The sequence below is a fragment of a genome (genome assembly GCF_019968985.1).
Source record: "MAG: Porospora cf. gigantea B chromosome Unknown PgB_NODE_205_length_29054_cov_131.558, whole genome shotgun sequence".
In the NCBI taxonomy this organism is placed as follows: Eukaryota; Apicomplexa; class Conoidasida; order Eugregarinorida; family Porosporidae; genus Porospora; species Porospora cf. gigantea B.
Window position 1 is genome coordinate 1 of NW_027178790.1, and position 15,716 is coordinate 15,716.

General features: G+C 54.7%; 8 protein-coding genes across 17 annotated transcripts; 4 read left to right on the forward strand and 4 right to left on the reverse strand.

Annotated features, from left to right (window-relative positions):
- Positions 1-154: 154 nt before the first annotated feature.
- On the reverse strand, positions 155-1,938 carry KVP17_004101 (uncharacterized protein; the record flags this gene model as incomplete). Of its 2 annotated transcripts, XM_068522001.1 has the most annotated exons (4): positions 155-1,320; positions 1,482-1,549; positions 1,579-1,678; positions 1,707-1,938. In XM_068522001.1, the coding sequence occupies 4 exons, from the start codon at positions 1,936-1,938 to the stop codon at positions 155-157; spliced, it is 1,566 nt and encodes a 521-aa protein (XP_068377097.1). The 2 variants fall into 2 exon arrangements, with proteins under 2 accessions (XP_068377097.1, XP_068377098.1); XM_068522002.1 differs by lacking the exons at positions 1,482-1,549; positions 1,579-1,678; positions 1,707-1,938 and having other exon boundaries at positions 155-1,384.
- KVP17_004093 (uncharacterized protein) lies at positions 1,937-3,142 on the forward strand (the record flags this gene model as incomplete). 3 transcript variants are annotated; one of them, XM_068521980.1, is made up of 3 exons in its annotated part: positions 2,005-2,045; positions 2,074-2,555; positions 2,583-3,142. In XM_068521980.1, 3 exons carry the CDS (start codon positions 2,005-2,007, stop codon positions 3,140-3,142), a joined length of 1,083 nt encoding a protein of 360 aa, XP_068377076.1. The 3 variants fall into 3 exon arrangements, with proteins under 3 accessions (XP_068377078.1, XP_068377076.1, XP_068377077.1); XM_068521982.1 differs by lacking the exon at positions 2,583-3,142 and having other exon boundaries at positions 1,937-2,563; XM_068521981.1 differs by lacking the exons at positions 2,005-2,045; positions 2,074-2,555 and having other exon boundaries at positions 2,774-3,142.
- A 58-nt stretch (positions 3,143-3,200) lies between these two features.
- Positions 3,201-5,771, reverse strand: KVP17_004092 (uncharacterized protein; the record flags this gene model as incomplete). 3 transcript variants are annotated; one of them, XM_068521979.1, is made up of 2 exons in its annotated part: positions 3,201-4,980; positions 5,008-5,771. In XM_068521979.1, 2 exons carry the CDS (start codon positions 5,769-5,771, stop codon positions 3,201-3,203), a joined length of 2,544 nt encoding a protein of 847 aa, XP_068377075.1. The 3 variants fall into 3 exon arrangements, with proteins under 3 accessions (XP_068377075.1, XP_068377073.1, XP_068377074.1); XM_068521977.1 differs by lacking the exon at positions 5,008-5,771 and having other exon boundaries at positions 3,201-4,898; XM_068521978.1 differs by lacking the exon at positions 3,201-4,980 and having other exon boundaries at positions 5,004-5,771.
- A 62-nt stretch (positions 5,772-5,833) lies between these two features.
- Positions 5,834-6,781, forward strand: KVP17_004102 (uncharacterized protein; the record flags this gene model as incomplete). The annotated part of the gene is made up of 1 exon (XM_068522003.1): positions 5,834-6,781. The coding sequence occupies one exon, from the start codon at positions 5,834-5,836 to the stop codon at positions 6,779-6,781; it is 948 nt and encodes a 315-aa protein (XP_068377099.1).
- Positions 6,782-6,853: 72 nt separating this feature from the next.
- Positions 6,854-9,358, forward strand: KVP17_004099 (uncharacterized protein; the record flags this gene model as incomplete). Of its 3 annotated transcripts, XM_068521996.1 has the most annotated exons (4): positions 6,854-7,051; positions 7,106-7,984; positions 8,013-8,183; positions 8,213-9,358. In XM_068521996.1, the coding sequence occupies 4 exons, from the start codon at positions 6,854-6,856 to the stop codon at positions 9,356-9,358; spliced, it is 2,394 nt and encodes a 797-aa protein (XP_068377092.1). The 3 variants fall into 3 exon arrangements, with proteins under 3 accessions (XP_068377092.1, XP_068377093.1, XP_068377094.1); XM_068521997.1 differs by lacking the exons at positions 6,854-7,051; positions 8,213-9,358 and having other exon boundaries at positions 7,106-8,116; XM_068521998.1 differs by lacking the exons at positions 6,854-7,051; positions 7,106-7,984; positions 8,013-8,183 and having other exon boundaries at positions 8,192-9,358.
- Positions 9,359-9,407: 49 nt separating this feature from the next.
- On the reverse strand, positions 9,408-9,899 carry KVP17_004098 (uncharacterized protein; the record flags this gene model as incomplete). Its single annotated transcript, XM_068521995.1, has 1 exon — positions 9,408-9,899. One exon carries the CDS (start codon positions 9,897-9,899, stop codon positions 9,408-9,410), a length of 492 nt encoding a protein of 163 aa, XP_068377091.1.
- A 228-nt stretch (positions 9,900-10,127) lies between these two features.
- Positions 10,128-15,632, reverse strand: KVP17_004097 (uncharacterized protein; the record flags this gene model as incomplete). Of its 3 annotated transcripts, XM_068521992.1 has the most annotated exons (5): positions 10,128-10,537; positions 10,566-13,591; positions 13,621-14,228; positions 14,257-14,759; positions 14,786-15,632. In XM_068521992.1, the coding sequence occupies 5 exons, from the start codon at positions 15,630-15,632 to the stop codon at positions 10,128-10,130; spliced, it is 5,394 nt and encodes a 1,797-aa protein (XP_068377088.1).
- Positions 15,241-15,543, forward strand: KVP17_004095 (uncharacterized protein; the record flags this gene model as incomplete). The annotated part of the gene is made up of 1 exon (XM_068521986.1): positions 15,241-15,543. One exon carries the CDS (start codon positions 15,241-15,243, stop codon positions 15,541-15,543), a length of 303 nt encoding a protein of 100 aa, XP_068377082.1.
- Positions 15,633-15,716: the final 84 nt, after the last annotated feature.

Sequence of the window (15,716 nt, forward strand, 5' to 3'; positions counted from 1 at the left end):
CAGATCACGTCGTCGTTGTGCATCGGAAATTGGCTGAATTGGCATTCGACGTCACGACTTTTTGCCTTCCAGCCCTATCCCTCAGAGACAGGGCACTTGCAAGGAGCATCAATTCATACGTTAAAACTTACACGCCAAAAGGTCACTGACTGCGTTAAACTGCTTGGTAAGTTCCCAAGACGCACAGCAGAGTTCCCGCGACAAAAACCACCAGACCCCACGCCTGCAGACCCGTGGTGTGTCCTGGAATCCGCCCCGCTAGCCGCAGCACAAAGATGGATGGTAGAATGAAAACGCACATCGCACCAGTGGTAGCTCCCACCAAGGAGAAAACTCTTGATATGGAGGGACAGGTGAGGGCCAGAGCCAGGGTAGCTGCGATGTTACCCGCAGTGATCAGGCTACGACCCATTCTCGATTTGACCGAGAACGCGTGCACTAGGGAGGTGGTCACTGGGTAGACGTTCATGGGGTACGCCATCAATACGTTGATGATCATCGCCACACAAACCACACCAGTGACCATAACCTCGGCCACGCTGCTGTCCTCCGTGACCAGCGAAGCGAAGTTGTCCAGGAGATTAGACTTGGTCTGGGACCCGAACGCAAAACTGCCGGCCAGACCGGTCAGAGAGTACACAGCGATGCAGCAGTTAAAGGACCGTGACGCGATTTGGCTCATATGCCGTTTCTCGCGAAGATCGTGATAGATCTCAGGTACATTAGGCTGGCACGCAAATGCAAAGGTCAGCAAAGAGAGTCCCTCAAGGGCTGAGGATGTCTTGCCATCGCCAAGCAGAATAGATCGTGGGCTGCTGAAGTCACCTCCGCACAGCGCTAGTCGGCCGAGGGTGACGAGTGCCAGCAGCAGAACGCTTGACACGCCGACAGTGGAGCTGTACTGCAACGCGGAAAGAGAGCTCTGCATACACAGCGGCGTCACAACGAAGGCAACGGCTAGGACTAGCAGGACGTGGGAGGAGGGCATGTACCACCCGAATAGCAGATGTACAAGCTCGCGCAACATGCCAAGGCAACTCACCAGAGTGATAAGGTACCCTACCGCAGTGCCCAAGCAAAAGAGAGAGATCATCGCTGACCCCAAAACCTGGAGCTTCCTCCCGCCGGCCTTAAGACACAGTGTTTCGAAGTCTTCCGAGTCGGCCACTTCCAGACAGTTGGTGATCCGCAGTGTGGATGACTTCGAGATCGCGCCGATTACGGCCAACATTACCAAGGCAGGCACCGCTCCCGTCTTTTGAAACACGCTGGGTAAAGGCAGCAGGCCGGCGCCCAGCGTCGCAACCACCATGTTCATGCCTGCGGCGAAATCGCTGCCGTGGGCTGATTTGCTGGCCGTTGGCAGGAGCGGTTCAGTCCTCATTTTACGTTTCGAATCAAGCAAAACCTTTTTATTGACTTATGAGTGACCCCACGAACTCAACATGAATCGACTCTCTTGTTGACGACAGCGGCCTCACTAAATCTACGTTCCATCTTGAAAGCGTCCTCTTGATCGGCGTAGTACCGTTGATCCACGAGGGCGATGCTGTGTAACCTTCCCAAAAGGGGGCTCACCTGTACTGCAGACCGGTGTACAAAGAGAAGGCCGGTCGATTCGAAGCTCTAACGTGCAGTGTGCAAGCCTCCGCCTTGAATGTAGACTGCATACCCCCATCTGAATGTGCCATCGTTTTGCTACTCACGGGCCGCCAGCATAAGTTTCTGCGCTATACCCAGCTTCCGGTGAGATCTCAACACCGAGATCGATGTTATGTGCCCGTTCTGAGGTACCTCTTCATCCATCTTGGCAAGAACGTAACCCACCACACTGTCGTCCTCAGCCACGAACAGGTTCTGTGGCCAGCACATATGGTGGTACCAATAGTACTTCAGGGTGTAGTTCTCTGGCAGGCAGTGGAGGTTGGTGTTCTGCATGGCGAAGCAATCGTCGAGCTCTGCGGGTCGAATCGAGGGCACCATTTGCAAAAAAGCGGTTTCCCAATGCGTCTGTGGATTCTATGCAGTTTTCTGGTTAGTTCTGTGTGAGTCTCCCTACTCTGTGTCATACAGCCTCGGTGACAAGTCCTACTACGCGGTGTTGGGTTTGCAGCCCAACGCCTCACTGAAGGACATAAAGAGTGCGTACCGCAATCTTGCCAGGCAGTACCACCCCGACAACAACGCCTCCGAAGAGGCGGGCGAGAAATTCAAGGAGGCAACGGAGGCCTACGAGGTCCTCTCCGACACCGAGCAGAAGTCGATCTACGATCGTTACGGAAAGGAGGGACTGAAAGATGACGGAGGCTACGGGGGCGATGATGAGTTCGGATTCTTCAGTCAGTTCTTCGGCGGCGGGGGCAAGCCGAGAAAGCAACAGGTTCGACCCATATTTCGGAAGGTCGTTGTGACGCTGGAGCAGCTCTACAGCGGGACTGATCTCGCCGTTACGTTGCACAGGACCGTCACCTGCAGTAACGCGAAGTCCTGTCTGGAGCAGCGAAGAGATTGTATCGGCGAAGGCGTCAGACAGGAAACTATACAACAAGGTCACAGTGAGTGAGAGGAGGCACGTCAAACAGCCTTGTATCAACGAAGAATATCGGATCGGACGTGTGTGGGCAGCGGAAAGGGCCTCAAGCCAAACTGCCGAACGGAATGCCCAAAAGGCATCCATTACAAGGAGGAGCGTACCTACCGCCTTACCATCGAACCTGGGCAGGATAGTGAGCGTGAGTATGAGTTCCTTGGAGAAGGCGACGAAAACCTAGGAATGGCAACTGGAGATGTTAGCCTGCTGGTGGTTGTAGACGCTCACCCCACCTACCAACGAGTTGGGCCAAATTTGCAGATGCACCTCCATCTTAGTCTACAGGAGGCTCTGCTGGGATTCAAAATGCATCTACCTCACGTCTCCGGAAAGGAGGTTCCGCTCGAGCTCCAGGGTCCCCTTAGCCACGGTGACGTGGTGCAGATTCAAAACTGGGGAATGCCATTGTGGGGCACAGACGCCTACGGATCCCTCATGGTCGAGATTCACGTTCAATTCCCTGTGGCGCTCTCAGCAGACCAACGGAAGGGCCTGTCGCGTATATTCCAGGGATCGCAGCAGTGGCGGGGGCCTGGCGTGATCCACGCGTAAGTCGCCTAACTAAATGAACGATGAACTACGTAGTTTATGGTTAGCGTTGGCTGGACCTCTAGACCACCACGCTTTTCTTCTTGGCCAGCCAATCCCGACAATCACGGTACGTCATTTGCATTCGCTCGCCGTGAGAGGCCTTCATTTCTGGGCAGTGTGTGAGTGCCTCCAACGCCAAAGCCAGCCATTCCTCGGCCAACACGAAATTGTGGAGACGCAGAAGACCACAGCCAGCGTTCCATATTGTGGCAAGGAAGTGTTTGGCTTCGTCAGCGTCCACTGAACGATGGAGCGCCTGAGTTAGAGTCCTCGCCCTCGGAAGCAGCTCTTGCTTCCTCTCTGTGATCGCTTCCAATTCGCGGAAGGCCTCCAGTGCCTTGCTGCAATTGGGGGCTTTTCCCATGTGTTCCTCGATTAGGTGCTGTAGACATATCTTCGCCACCTCCACCAAATTCTCTCTTAGACTCAGCGACGCCAGCACCTCCCAGCATCGAAGGTTCAACGAATTCTCGCTCTTCAGTCGCATTATAGCGTCGATAATCTCCTGGCCATTCTTGCTTGGCGACGTCATCATCGCCTCCAAAATAATAAGACTCAACAACACGAATGATTTGTCGTGTTTTCCTTCTGAGGCCAATGCATCACCAATAGCAGTTGCCTGCTCCGCCGAAAACTTGGCACTTTCGAGTAGGGTCTTGTCATTAGTGCGTCCTTCACGAAGCAAAGAGGTCGCAAGCATCACGAGGCAGATTTTCTCTTCCTCCCACAGCGCCCTTGTTCCGCCAGTCAGAGCTATCAGCCCCGAGGTCAGCCGTCTGCTGACGTCGAATGCGAATCGTACACAGGGCGAACTTCGCTTAGCCATTCCAATTCCGGCGTTGTACGCGAAGTCCTTCAGCCATTGGAGACTTCTACAAGCCTCCTCGTTGGGTGGACGAGTCGCAGTGTAGGTGGTTAGAAGTCCCCTCCCCACAGAGAAGGGTAGGCCAATAGCGCCCTCTAGGGTTGCCGTAACAGTAATCAACGCTGACCACAGCCCTGTTTCTTCAACGATCTCGATTCCGTTGCTGAGGTTGTCCGTTTCGAGGTAGTAGATAACACAAAGGTTCCTAACGACACTGAGGTACGCCGAAACTTGCTCAACCTCCAATGAGTTGGCCTTGCGATCTATCAGAGCGAACAAAGACGATCTGCAGATATCTCTGGAGGTCCGTTTCTTCAGGGTCTCGGCGACGATGCTGGTCAAAGCCTCCCATGATAGACTCGGGTCATCCAAAGCTTTATGCAGGCAGTGAGTAGCTCCCTCGTGGTTTCCCTGTTCCAGATGGATTTGGAAGGATAGAAGCGTACCAACCGCGCTTGTGTCACCTTTAGGGAGGCACTCCTGGGCCACCTCCATGTCTCCCATCTTAATGGCCACGAATGACCTAGCATGGCCGGTCTTCAGCTCCTCATCGGGAGGTGGGTAATCCAACAGAAAGGACACTGACTCGATGTCCTTCTCGACAAGCTGGTTTACAGCGGCCCAGTAAGCGTTGTAAGGGAATAGGGCGGTGGGGAACGGCACCACGGTGGACGATGCAGCCATCAGATCACTGACGCGAGCGACTTTCGCTCTACAGGGGTGAGCCGCCAAGGCACGTAACTCGAACTCCAGCAGAAGCGATAGCATTGCTGGAAAACGACTGCCTGCTGAGGGCAGCAACTCGGTCAGGACGGCAGAAGGCACGCCGGTGACCCCGTCCCTGGACGCCATCTCGAAGAGGCTGCTTTGGAGAAGGGCGCATTGATCTTTGAAGGCGTCTGAGTCGGCGAATCGCGGATGTGTGACGTACTGCCTGTGTGACTTCCGCCATGCACACTACCTGAGCACTGATGTGATAGTTGCCACGTCGTCCGAAGCCCGGCACACCGCATGAAGGTGAAGGCCAAGGTCTTCAAGGCCCTCGTCAACTGAGCACTCCATTAGCTGTGCCGACCTTGCTAAGGCGTCCTGAAGGTCTCCTCTCTCCAGCAGCTGAATAACCGCGATCCTCAGAAAGCTGGCCTGCAAATGCTTAGGAGCCAGCCCGCCCAGGTTCTCAACGAGCTCCGGATCTACGCGAGCCCCTGCTTGCGCCCGCTCCCTTAGGACACTCAAGGCCTCGGGAAGCGCGCGCACCCTCATGTCCGTGGTCATCGAGGTTGCGAGTTGCAGACAGCGCTTGTCGCAGGTAGCCAGCCTGAGGCCGACGTTCAACTCCACGGATGGCATGTCGGGCCAAACTGAAAGAATGGTCTCATTGGACGTCACGGTTCGAAGTCGGCCGATGGCATCTAGGCATTTCTGAAGGCACTGACTATCGTGGACCTCCACACCCAATGACCTCCACATCTTCGCGACTGCTATGAGGTCTCTTAGCGGAGCTTCGGTGCGCGCCGTTACCTGGGTGAGGTACGTTGCCAACGTCACCCGAACGACTCGCTGGTTCTTAGTGACTGATTTGTTCCAGAGTTCGTAGACTGCTCTATAGACGTCAGCCTCATCTCCCACTGGAGTTGCTTCAAGTTCGTCAATCAGCGATTCCACGTCGCCGCAGCCTTCGTTGATGGCGGATACGACTGCGTGGAGCAGTTGTACGGCGGCCATAATTGTCACGGAATAAATTAGCCCACACAACAAAAAGCTGCCGAAATTAGCAATAGTATTAGATGAAACCTACTGTGTTTACACTTGTTACCACTTCATTGGCTTCGCCCATCGAAGACTGCAAGGGGAGCGCGACCTCAGGGCAGACGTGGAACTCGGCCTACTGCAAAAGTATGTGCGAACACTATGGAAGTGCAGCAGGCCGACCGTGGTGTCTTGACCAGAGCTCTGGGGCTAGGATCGCTGAATGCGTTGTGAAGAACCACCCGTTCTGCGTCGCGAACTCTATGCCGACCAGTCCACCAGTGCCGCCACCAACGGTCCCAACCAGTCCACCAGTGCCGCCACCAACGGTCCCTACCGCGCCACCAGTGCCGCCAACGATCCCCACCGCACCACCAGTGCCACCAACGATCCCCACCGCACCACCAGTGCCGCCAACGGTCCCTACCGCGCCACCAGTGCCGCCAACGGTCCCTACCGTTCCCGCGGGTAGCTACACGGAAGGCCTGGCTCAGGCACACGTGAATGATGGGCAGCCTAATATTGGCGCTTGCCAATTTTCTGACGGCGCTAAATACTACGAGTATGATTACCACTATCAACAACTGGACTGTTCCAAGGCAAAGCCATGTTGGTCCACGTTCCGCAAGGACCACCCTGTGGTGAAGTGCGGCGACTGTGTAGAAGTGGTTCCGCACTTGGATGGTGTGGGGTGGAGTGAGGCGGATAGATTCTACCTGAAGGTTGTTGACAACAACTACTCTCATGTCGATTTCGAGATCGATATTCGAGCTTGGACACCTTGGTGCCCTGGTTACTGCCATGGGTCTGGTAACTGCGCCAAGAGCAACGACAATTGTCCGTCCCCTGGCGATTTGTGGTCCGGGCCGGGTCCGCTTTCGGCTGGGTTCTGCGGACACATGCCAGCTGAAGTGTGCTACAACGGAATCGCAGCGACGAGTCAGAAGATCAAGTGGCAGGTAGTGTCAGGTTGTGGCACCTGGTGATTATTTATAAAAGTGATATAAGCTGGCTTTTATTGATTTAAGAATGACTATTAACAATTTTTTTTGCTTAAGATGGCGCATTCAGCCTTTCGCGTCTACCTAATGCCTCTTCTAGACGGTTCACTAATAGACGCTACGCTTGGCGGTACACTTCTAGACGCTTTGGTCATCAGACTCTGGTCTGTTATGCCTGGTTCGAACGTGTCACAGACGGTGGCTCTTTACAAGAAGCGCGGATTTGCCCTCTGTCGCCGAAAGGGAAGGATTACTGTTATTACCTCGACTTGACTGTATTTCATAAACTTCATTTGCTGCGTCCCACAGATGCGAAAAAGGAAGGCCTCTGACATTGAGAAGAACCAAGCAATGAAGGCCCCGATCGCCCCTCACCGCCGAGAGAGGGACTGCGCTCTGGGTGGCGTGATGGGACTGCTGATGGTCGCGCTGGGACTGCTCGTCTGGAACATGCGCCTGCTTCCGTGTCCGACATGCGACAGCTGCATGAGGGAGTCGTCCTTCCCTCAGTTCAAGGAGCAAAGGCGAACCCTGGCCACATCGACAACGACAACTACTATGAAGACGCCCAAACGTGACGCTCTTCCAGGTTCCCTAGAATCAACATTCGCCAACATCTATTTCGAGGTTGACAAAGCGTGGCCTATGAGTGGACCTGTGGATTGGGACGCCGTGCGATCTTTGGACTCGGAATTAGCTCCTGGCGACATCATCAAGAATCCACTTCCTTGTCTGAACAGAATTGCTGTGAACCCGACCTTGGATGCCGCCGCAGGTCAGCACGGTAGCCTAGGTCGTCATCCGACTCGGGGCTCTCTGTGGCACCCAACAGGCGTTCTGCCTCTAAACAGTCTGCCCGAGGCGGCTAAGGCTGACCGAATGCGCGCTGGGGGAGGCTTCGACGTGGCCTTCTCGGACTCGTTACCCCTCGATCGTCCGACTGTAGACTTCAGACACGACATCTGCAAGGCGCAAATCTTCGATCTCGACTCCATAGGCGACGCCTCCGTCATCATCTGCTTCCACAACGAACCGCTATCCACTCTCCTACGTACTGTGCACTCAGTTCTTAACACTACTCCCAGTGCCCTGATCAGAGAGATCCTCTTGGTGGACGACCGATCCACCAGAGCTGACCTCGGACGACGTCTTGACGACCACGTCTCAACGCTTCCGAAGGTTTCTGTGGTGAGTGACCGGACCCCTTCCCACTCAGATGCGGTTGCCGCGGAGGCTGGGCATCGTCCATGCGCGGCTCGCGGGTGTCCATGCGGCCTCAGCCTCGGTGTTCGCACTGCTGGACGCTCATATGGAAGTTAATCTGGGCTGGTTAGAGCCGTTGCTAGCGCGCCTACAGGAGTCCCCCGAAAGTCTAGTGTTTCCACGGGTAGGTAGATGTGCTTTTACCTTAAGCAGATCGACGCGATAGACCCCTACACTTTTGAACCAACCACTGATAGGGGAATAGGTACATGGCTTACGTTCAAGTGGGGCATGAACGAAAAAGGAATCGTCAACTCGCATCTAGCCACTACTGAGCCCGTTCCGTCGTTGTCCACTGCGGGTGGCGTCATGGCCATGCGCAAGGACTGGTTCCTGGAGTGTGGCGGCTATGACCGGGAATTCGATGGCTGGGGCAGCGAAAATGTGGAGCTTCCGTTAAGGGTATGGGCTCTGGGGGGCCGCGTAGAGGGCATGGTCTGCTCCATGACCTATCATGTTTTCAGAGCGCCTGGATATCTGGCATACAAGACACCAGAAGTATCAATCGCCAAAAACCGGATCCGAACGGCACGAATGTGGATGGGAGAGCTCTATCCGTTGGCCCGCGCCGCCATTGGCTTGCAGCCACAGTGGGATAAGTTTGAAAACGGCGACTACGATCACAGGCTCCCGTTTCTGCATCGAAGCGCGGGAGACGCCACGTGGGTTATCAACCGCCTGCTGCCTCAATACGTGCATCACGTACGAAGCATGCGTGAGGTGGTATTGTGCGGGCAGCTGCAGTTCGGGAACGACCTGTGTCTCGACAGTCTCGGTCGAGAGCTGGAGTTCGAAACAATCGGTACCTATGAGTGCCATGGATTGGGCCAAAATCAGGCGTTCGCCCTGCTGACCGACGGCCTTCTGCTGTCTCTGTTCCCCGGAGACCGCTGTCTGCACCCCAAGCCCACCGGAGGAGTGGAACTACTCAACTGCAGCTTCCTTAAGCAGATCGACCACTGTTGGAAGTCTCGGGACGTCGTTGATCGCTTCTATCTGATTTGGGGACCGCGAGGGAACGACGACGCGGGACTGTGCCTCGCTGTTCAAGACGGGGGGCTGGTATTGAAGGCCTGCACACCCGACACCACCTGGTTGAAGCCGAGCGTACCTTCCCAGCCTCCTCCCCTAACTTACAGCACCGCACATATGGATCGTGTCAGAAGGACTGACAAACGGAAGGCTCAACCGGACGTGAACTACCTGCACTACATACCTGGCTCCGCCTACGACATGGACGCCAAGTATATGCAAGAGAATAACTTGTACACATCTGAATCTCAGCCGTACCACTTGTAGGTACTACCTCGTGAAACCAAAACGGACATGTATTCTTATGCAAGAAATATCACGGTGACACAGGTGACGAAGGCTTCTGGGGGGAGCCCCGCAGCTCTATAGTGTCCATAACTATAGTTACCGGTCCATCATTTCTGATAGCGACATCCATGTGTTCTCCGAAGCAGCCAATCTTCACCTGCTCAGCCGTCAGCATTTTGCGCACTAACGCCACAAAGTCATCGAAGAAGTCACGACTAGTGTCGTTCTTCATCGCGACGTGGAAATCGGGCTTGTACCCCTTCTTAAGGTTGGCCATCAGCGTGAACTGCGACACCAGCAAAACTTCGAGACCAAGGTCCTTCACCGACTTCGCCCACGTCTTATCCGGTCCGTTCCAAAGCTTTAGGTTTACGAGCTTACGCGCACAGTATTCTGCCTCCTCAGACGTGTCGTACCTGTCAATGCCAACCAGCACATTGACTCCCTTTCCAATGGAGGCTTTGAGTTCCCCGTCAACGCTTACAGACGATTCGAGGACTCGTTGAACGACAAGACGCATCAGAGCAAATGGTAATTTCCTCTCTGGGGGAAAAAATTTAGAGGAGCCCACACTTAGACACTGACACGGCCAGTGAATCATCCCTGTGAGTTTTGTACGAATATCTGCCACCTCGATATCTGTGAGTCTTCGAAACAGCCGTAGTTTGGAGTCCTCTGTTCTGACGTCACCGTCTTACGTCTCCTCGCGCCAATGGAAACATCTCTAGACAATGTTGGACAAAACGCACTACCCAGAATGCACCACAAGCGACGCACTGGTGAGGTGAGGCAGTTTGCAGTGCGGTCGCGCGTCTTTGATTGCATCTATCAGGGGAACACCGCTCACGAACGTGGAGAGCAGCCGGCCCACCAGCCTGTCCAGATCTTGGTCTGTTGTGTCCCAAAGACACCCGACGATCTGTCTGACACCCAGAGCAGACCAGTAATGTGCCGGACTCATTGGTACGAAGGAGCTGAAGGAGGCTGGGTATCCTGTGGACGAACACCCGAAGAGGAGCACTGTGTGTGGAATCTTTTGGACGTCAGTGATGCGCGCACATCTCAGCACACTGGCAGCGGAGACTACACGCTCACCCCCCTGGTGCCCAATGTACAAGTACACGTCGGACATCGTAATGCCTGCCAGGCACTGGTCGCCTGCGTCAGAAAACCAGATTGAACCTACGCGGAATCTCTTCTCCACAAGAGCCTCTCCATTGCTTTCGTATCTCACCTGCGGCTGCGAAGGCCTCCTGGGCGCTGGGAAGGTTATTCAGGGGGTCAACCACGTAGAACCAGCGGCTCTTGCGTGCGTCCTTCAGTGGTTCCTTGCTGCGAGCGTAGTGCTTGAGGCTACACAGCCGGGTGACGTCCCTGTCCTTGAGAGCCCACGTGTTCTCCCAGGGAACTCGGCCCAGCGTCCCGTCCAACAACAACAGGACAGGAGCGTTATTCATGTTGATCACGGTTTGTCTTCCGCAGTCAGCCAGCATGCTCTTGATTGATGCAAAGAAAATCTCAGACGGCTTCACAGGCTTCGTTGTTTGTGTTGTCAGGGCGAGACCCGCGAGGCAATACATACCGATAACACTCTTAAACAATGATGAGTGAATGGTTAGGTCGGATATTTTGGGGGTTGTGAACCGAGTCGTCTTTCCCGTGCTGATGCATTCTTCCCAGTTTTCGTTGCTGACGATCATTACCAAGAGAAGTGTCCAAGGGGCCACCCGACGCCGGAACTGGGGATCCATCATCTTCTCTTGACATCTGAGAAGCTCCAGAACACTCTTGCTCGTATCCTCCACCAGTGTATGGCAAGGACTGGAGAGCACCTTCAAAATCAACTGAAGTGAAGGCGAGGACTGCAGGTAGTTTTGAACGTCTACCTCGAGGCCCTGACGGGCTGCCCACCACTTCTGGATGCACTCCTTCTTGTCGGCGCTCTTCTCCACCTCCCGAGCGCTCAGGATGGAACAGACATTGGCCTGATATATTGACGTCACCGACGTCACCAGCGAGCATTCAGGCACAGGAACGGACAGGATGTACGTTGGGAATATTCGACGAACGACCACCCCGTCGGGACTTTCCGATATTCGAAGAAGAATCTCAGCCTTGCACTGGTTTGGCTCCTGGGGAAATGTCATCGAGAGGGTCTTGAGGAGGTCCTGCGCCTCGTCTCCTTCTGGCGTGACCTGGTCTATGGGATGGCCAACGCACTCAACTTTGCGGATGAGCACCTCTTCTAGAGCTTTCAACTCCGCCAGCGAGGTTTCCGTCTCAGGGCATCTCTTTTTGGCAGTGACCAGATAAGCCAGGTACGCCGCCAAGTTAGCCACCTGCAATGCGAGAAGGACGAAGAGCCGGGGTTGGTCCTCTACCTTATGCACAAGATGCCACCCAACCAACAGCCGGCGCAGGTCAACGGAGTCTTTTGTTTGCTGGTACCTCTCACTGAGTTGCTCCATCGTGAGCTTGGACAGATCTTGTACGCCTCTCGTTACCTTGGCTGGCTCCAGTTTATGAAACTGCTTCGATGTTGGCTGGAACAGAAATCGGACCGCCTTGGACTCCAGTTTTACGCTGCCGTTCGAGAGGGCCTGAGGCTCCTCAAATGAGTCCTCAAGAACCACCACCGTGTCGGGGTCAATCACAACTAGATCTTGGTCGGGCAATCCGCCACTTGTACGATACGCCTTCGAAACATTAAGGAAGTGCTCCACTAAACGCAAGTAAGGGGTTTTGAGCTTGAATACTTGCAGGGCATAGCAGTAGGCAACGGCTCTCTCGATGACAACGGCTTCGTCAGAGTTGAGCACGTGGACCTTCTTCTCTTTCCTTGGGCGTCGGACAAGCATGGTCCCAGCACGTGCGACTGCACTTTTCTCTTGGGATGGCTCGCTTTCGGGCACATGAGTGCGGAGTTCTCGGCAGAGGAGCCACAGAGCACATCTGACCTCCCAACGGTACCTCACGCACGAGAACGGCACGTGTTTCCTGAAAACAGGACAGAGCGTGGCGTACAGATGAGTCACGTACTCCGGCTGGTTAGTGTCGAGCATGTGCTGTAGAAGGGGCTCCGAGAAGTAGAGCATCACACCGACTCGACCGGAGGCCGGCGCCAAGAACGACCAGCCGTCGAGGTTGCCCTTGCGGGCTATGGCTTTCAGTCGGTCTTCTTGAGCGATCTCGATGGATAGCGAGCCGAGCAGGCGTCTCACTAGCACGTTGCTGACCCGGAAGTCTGCGTACGACACTAGGCCATGAACATCCGGGTTCAATGCCATGGCTGCCAATACGCAAAGACTAAGACTTGAGAGCTCGCACTCCTTTATGACGGCACGTTCGCTGAGCACCTCGTTGCGGTTGTGTGTGAACATGAGTCTTAGCGCGAGAAGATCCGCATGGGCCTGAGGGTCTATCGCGTCCAACCTACCTCCAGAGGGCACACTGGGATCGTACAACCTCAAGAGCTCTTGCAATATGTGATAGCACGACGCCGTCTCCGGAGTCCCCTCTGCCGCCCAGCGCACCAAGGATTCCTGTCTTGTCGCGTCATCAAAGAATTGCAGCATGTGGTAGGACATGCCACCACTAACGCGGTTGACGCTGGTCACTGGCTGCTTCGTCAAGAGGGCGACAGCTTTGATAAACAGCACATGGGCCAGACTCTGACGAATGAGAGTTGCCGCTTCCGTCGTCACGCGATGCTTGTTGTCCATTTTCTTTCCGAATGTCTCGAATGTTTTCAGGACAAAGTCCACCGAGAACCCGTATCCTGACATCATGAGAGACGCAGCGAGGATTAGCTGCTGGACAACGATTTCTTCGGGTAGCTCATCGGGATCGGCACAGCCCTTAACTGACGCCTCAACGAACTCCTTTACCACTTGCATCCGTGAGTGAGGAACATGGACGTCGGGCCAAACCACACACATCATTAGGCTCCCGACGAAACAACGAAGGTATTGATTGAGGGCGCAATCCCGTATCTCCTTTTGTATGCGAACTGCGAGGTCGACCAGAGGCCAACAGTCTTCAACTGACGGCTTGGTAGTTCCCACCTGTACCATGATCATAGTGATGCCAAGGAGGAAGACTTGAGACTCATGTGGCATGTCAACGGCCACCAGCTCAAGAATGGAATCCCACGTGTTGACCTTTAGGTACCGGCGACACCGATCGGCAAGGGTTAGCAGCGCTCTCGTCACACTGGATAAAACGAGCACCCTCAGACATACTCAGTGGTTCCCTTCCAGCTCCGTTTGATTGGACAGAGCCAGCTGTTGTACCTAATACTCTTGGCCAGGCCCCGCATCACGAATGCAAAGGCTTCGTACTGTGCCTGGAAGCCTTTCATCAGAGTGGCCAGCACAAAGGTCAGCACTTGGTCAAACATCTGGTGCATGATCCCGCACTTGGATACGGCCTCCATCGACACAAGGAACAACTCCAGATGTAGGGGCGATTTGGCTTTCTGAGGTCGGCTGGGAGTGGCGTATCGAGCAGGGGACTTCGGTTCTAAAAGAAGGGACCGCCTGCGTTGCTGGTTCTCCTTTGCCTTCTTCGTCTTGCATCGAGGAGTGAAAACGAAAATCTCTTCCGAATCAGAACACAGTCGACTTTCTTCCGGGGGGGAGTCAGCCTCCCACGGCAGCAACACGATCGATGAACTGAGTGCAACCAGCAGAGCGGACAACGCAGGACCCCGAGAGTGACTAGGAGATAGCGACAGCACGTAGGCCAATCCGTCTATCAACTGCAGCAGATTTTCCACGTTATGACGTGTCCTCTCGAGTCGTGTCCTCTCGAAGTCTCTCACTACATAGAGAATCCGACGAGAGGTCATCTGAATGGCATGTCTCAGAGAAGCCCACCACAATCTCTGCAGCTACATTCCCAGTTATGCCGAGTCGGCTTATGAGAGGCACAACTCCATCCTGTGGCTCCTCGGTGCATGGGTCCGCTTCGCAACCCGAAACAATGCAGAATGCGATCCGCGTGAGCCACAGCACACTCAACACCGCCGTATCCGCATCGGCAGACTGCGCGATTTTGCTGGCAATAAGCTGCACGGAAGGTGCCCAGGAAAGCTGTTGATCGCTAGGAAGGCAGCACACGCATCCAAGGATGCCGAGCGTCGTAATGCCCTCAGCGCAAAGAGGCTGAGTTTTCTTATAGATGCTGTCCAATAACTCCCGAACGTGGCTAATTCCCTCTGCGTCTACCTCGAGCTCGCCTTCGAGCCTGGCAGACCACAAGTAGCGACAGACACCCTCAGGCAACGGGGAAAACCGTGGTGTTTGAGCGGAGAGACAGGTCCGCAGCGCTTCACGAGTCATTTTCTGTGAAGGCCGTGTTTTTTTCAGGATGGAGTTCACTGTGTCGCAGTCCCCAAACACTCACGGCTCTGCAGGGCCCGAGTGGTCTCGCCGTCGCGAGAGTCGAGCTCATTCACCAGATGTTGACTGCGGCCTCCGGCATTCTCGTCGAAGTCGATCCGCTTGTCGTCTTCGCGGGATTTCAAATTTCGTTTGTCAGACTCTTGGGATCTCCAAATCGGTTGTCCGTCATCATCAGACTTCTTTGACGTGTCAGACCTACGCGACTTCGAACGTCGAATTGCACGTTCTCTTTCCCTAGACTTTGATCGCTGACGGGATGTTTTAATGTCTTCTGCAGTGTTGTCGACAACTGTTGATGCCCGTGTTTGAAGCCATCCGCGCACAGGTTGTTTCGCCTGCGGCCGTTCCTGCACAAGGCATTTACTGCCTGGCGTCCCCTTTGGACGCCAGGCATGGATTGTCGTGTTACTGAGAGGCTTCTTAATATGTCCAAACATTGCACCAAGGTTGTTGATAATGCCGCTGTTCCTTGGAGTCGACTCCGGTTTCCTCGCAGACTTTCTCGCTCCACCCTTTTCCCCCTTCTCTGATCGGATGGCCCTCGGAGTGTTCATGCGTCGGGGATTTGCGGCTGGAGAAGACGCACAGCTATTTTCGTTCTCAGACTCCTCAGCTTCATCTGCATTCGACCACCAGATCAGCATTCGTGACATTCTCCGACTCATGCGTCTCTCCCTGTCGGTGGGCGACCCTGCTCTTCTCAAAGGCGTTGAGGTATCCACACGCACTCTCTCCGCTCCCAACGATGGCGGCGCATGATCAACACGAATCCGTTCAGCGCCCGGAGATTTGTAGCGTGTCGCAGAATTGGCGATCCGTCTCGGAGTCGAGCTCCTAAGCTGGGACATGCAAATAATACAACAATTGTTACTCACAAGTAACACAGGTCTCGTCACTTCAGAACGCGAAGTGACCGCGGGTGGTCGTTGGCC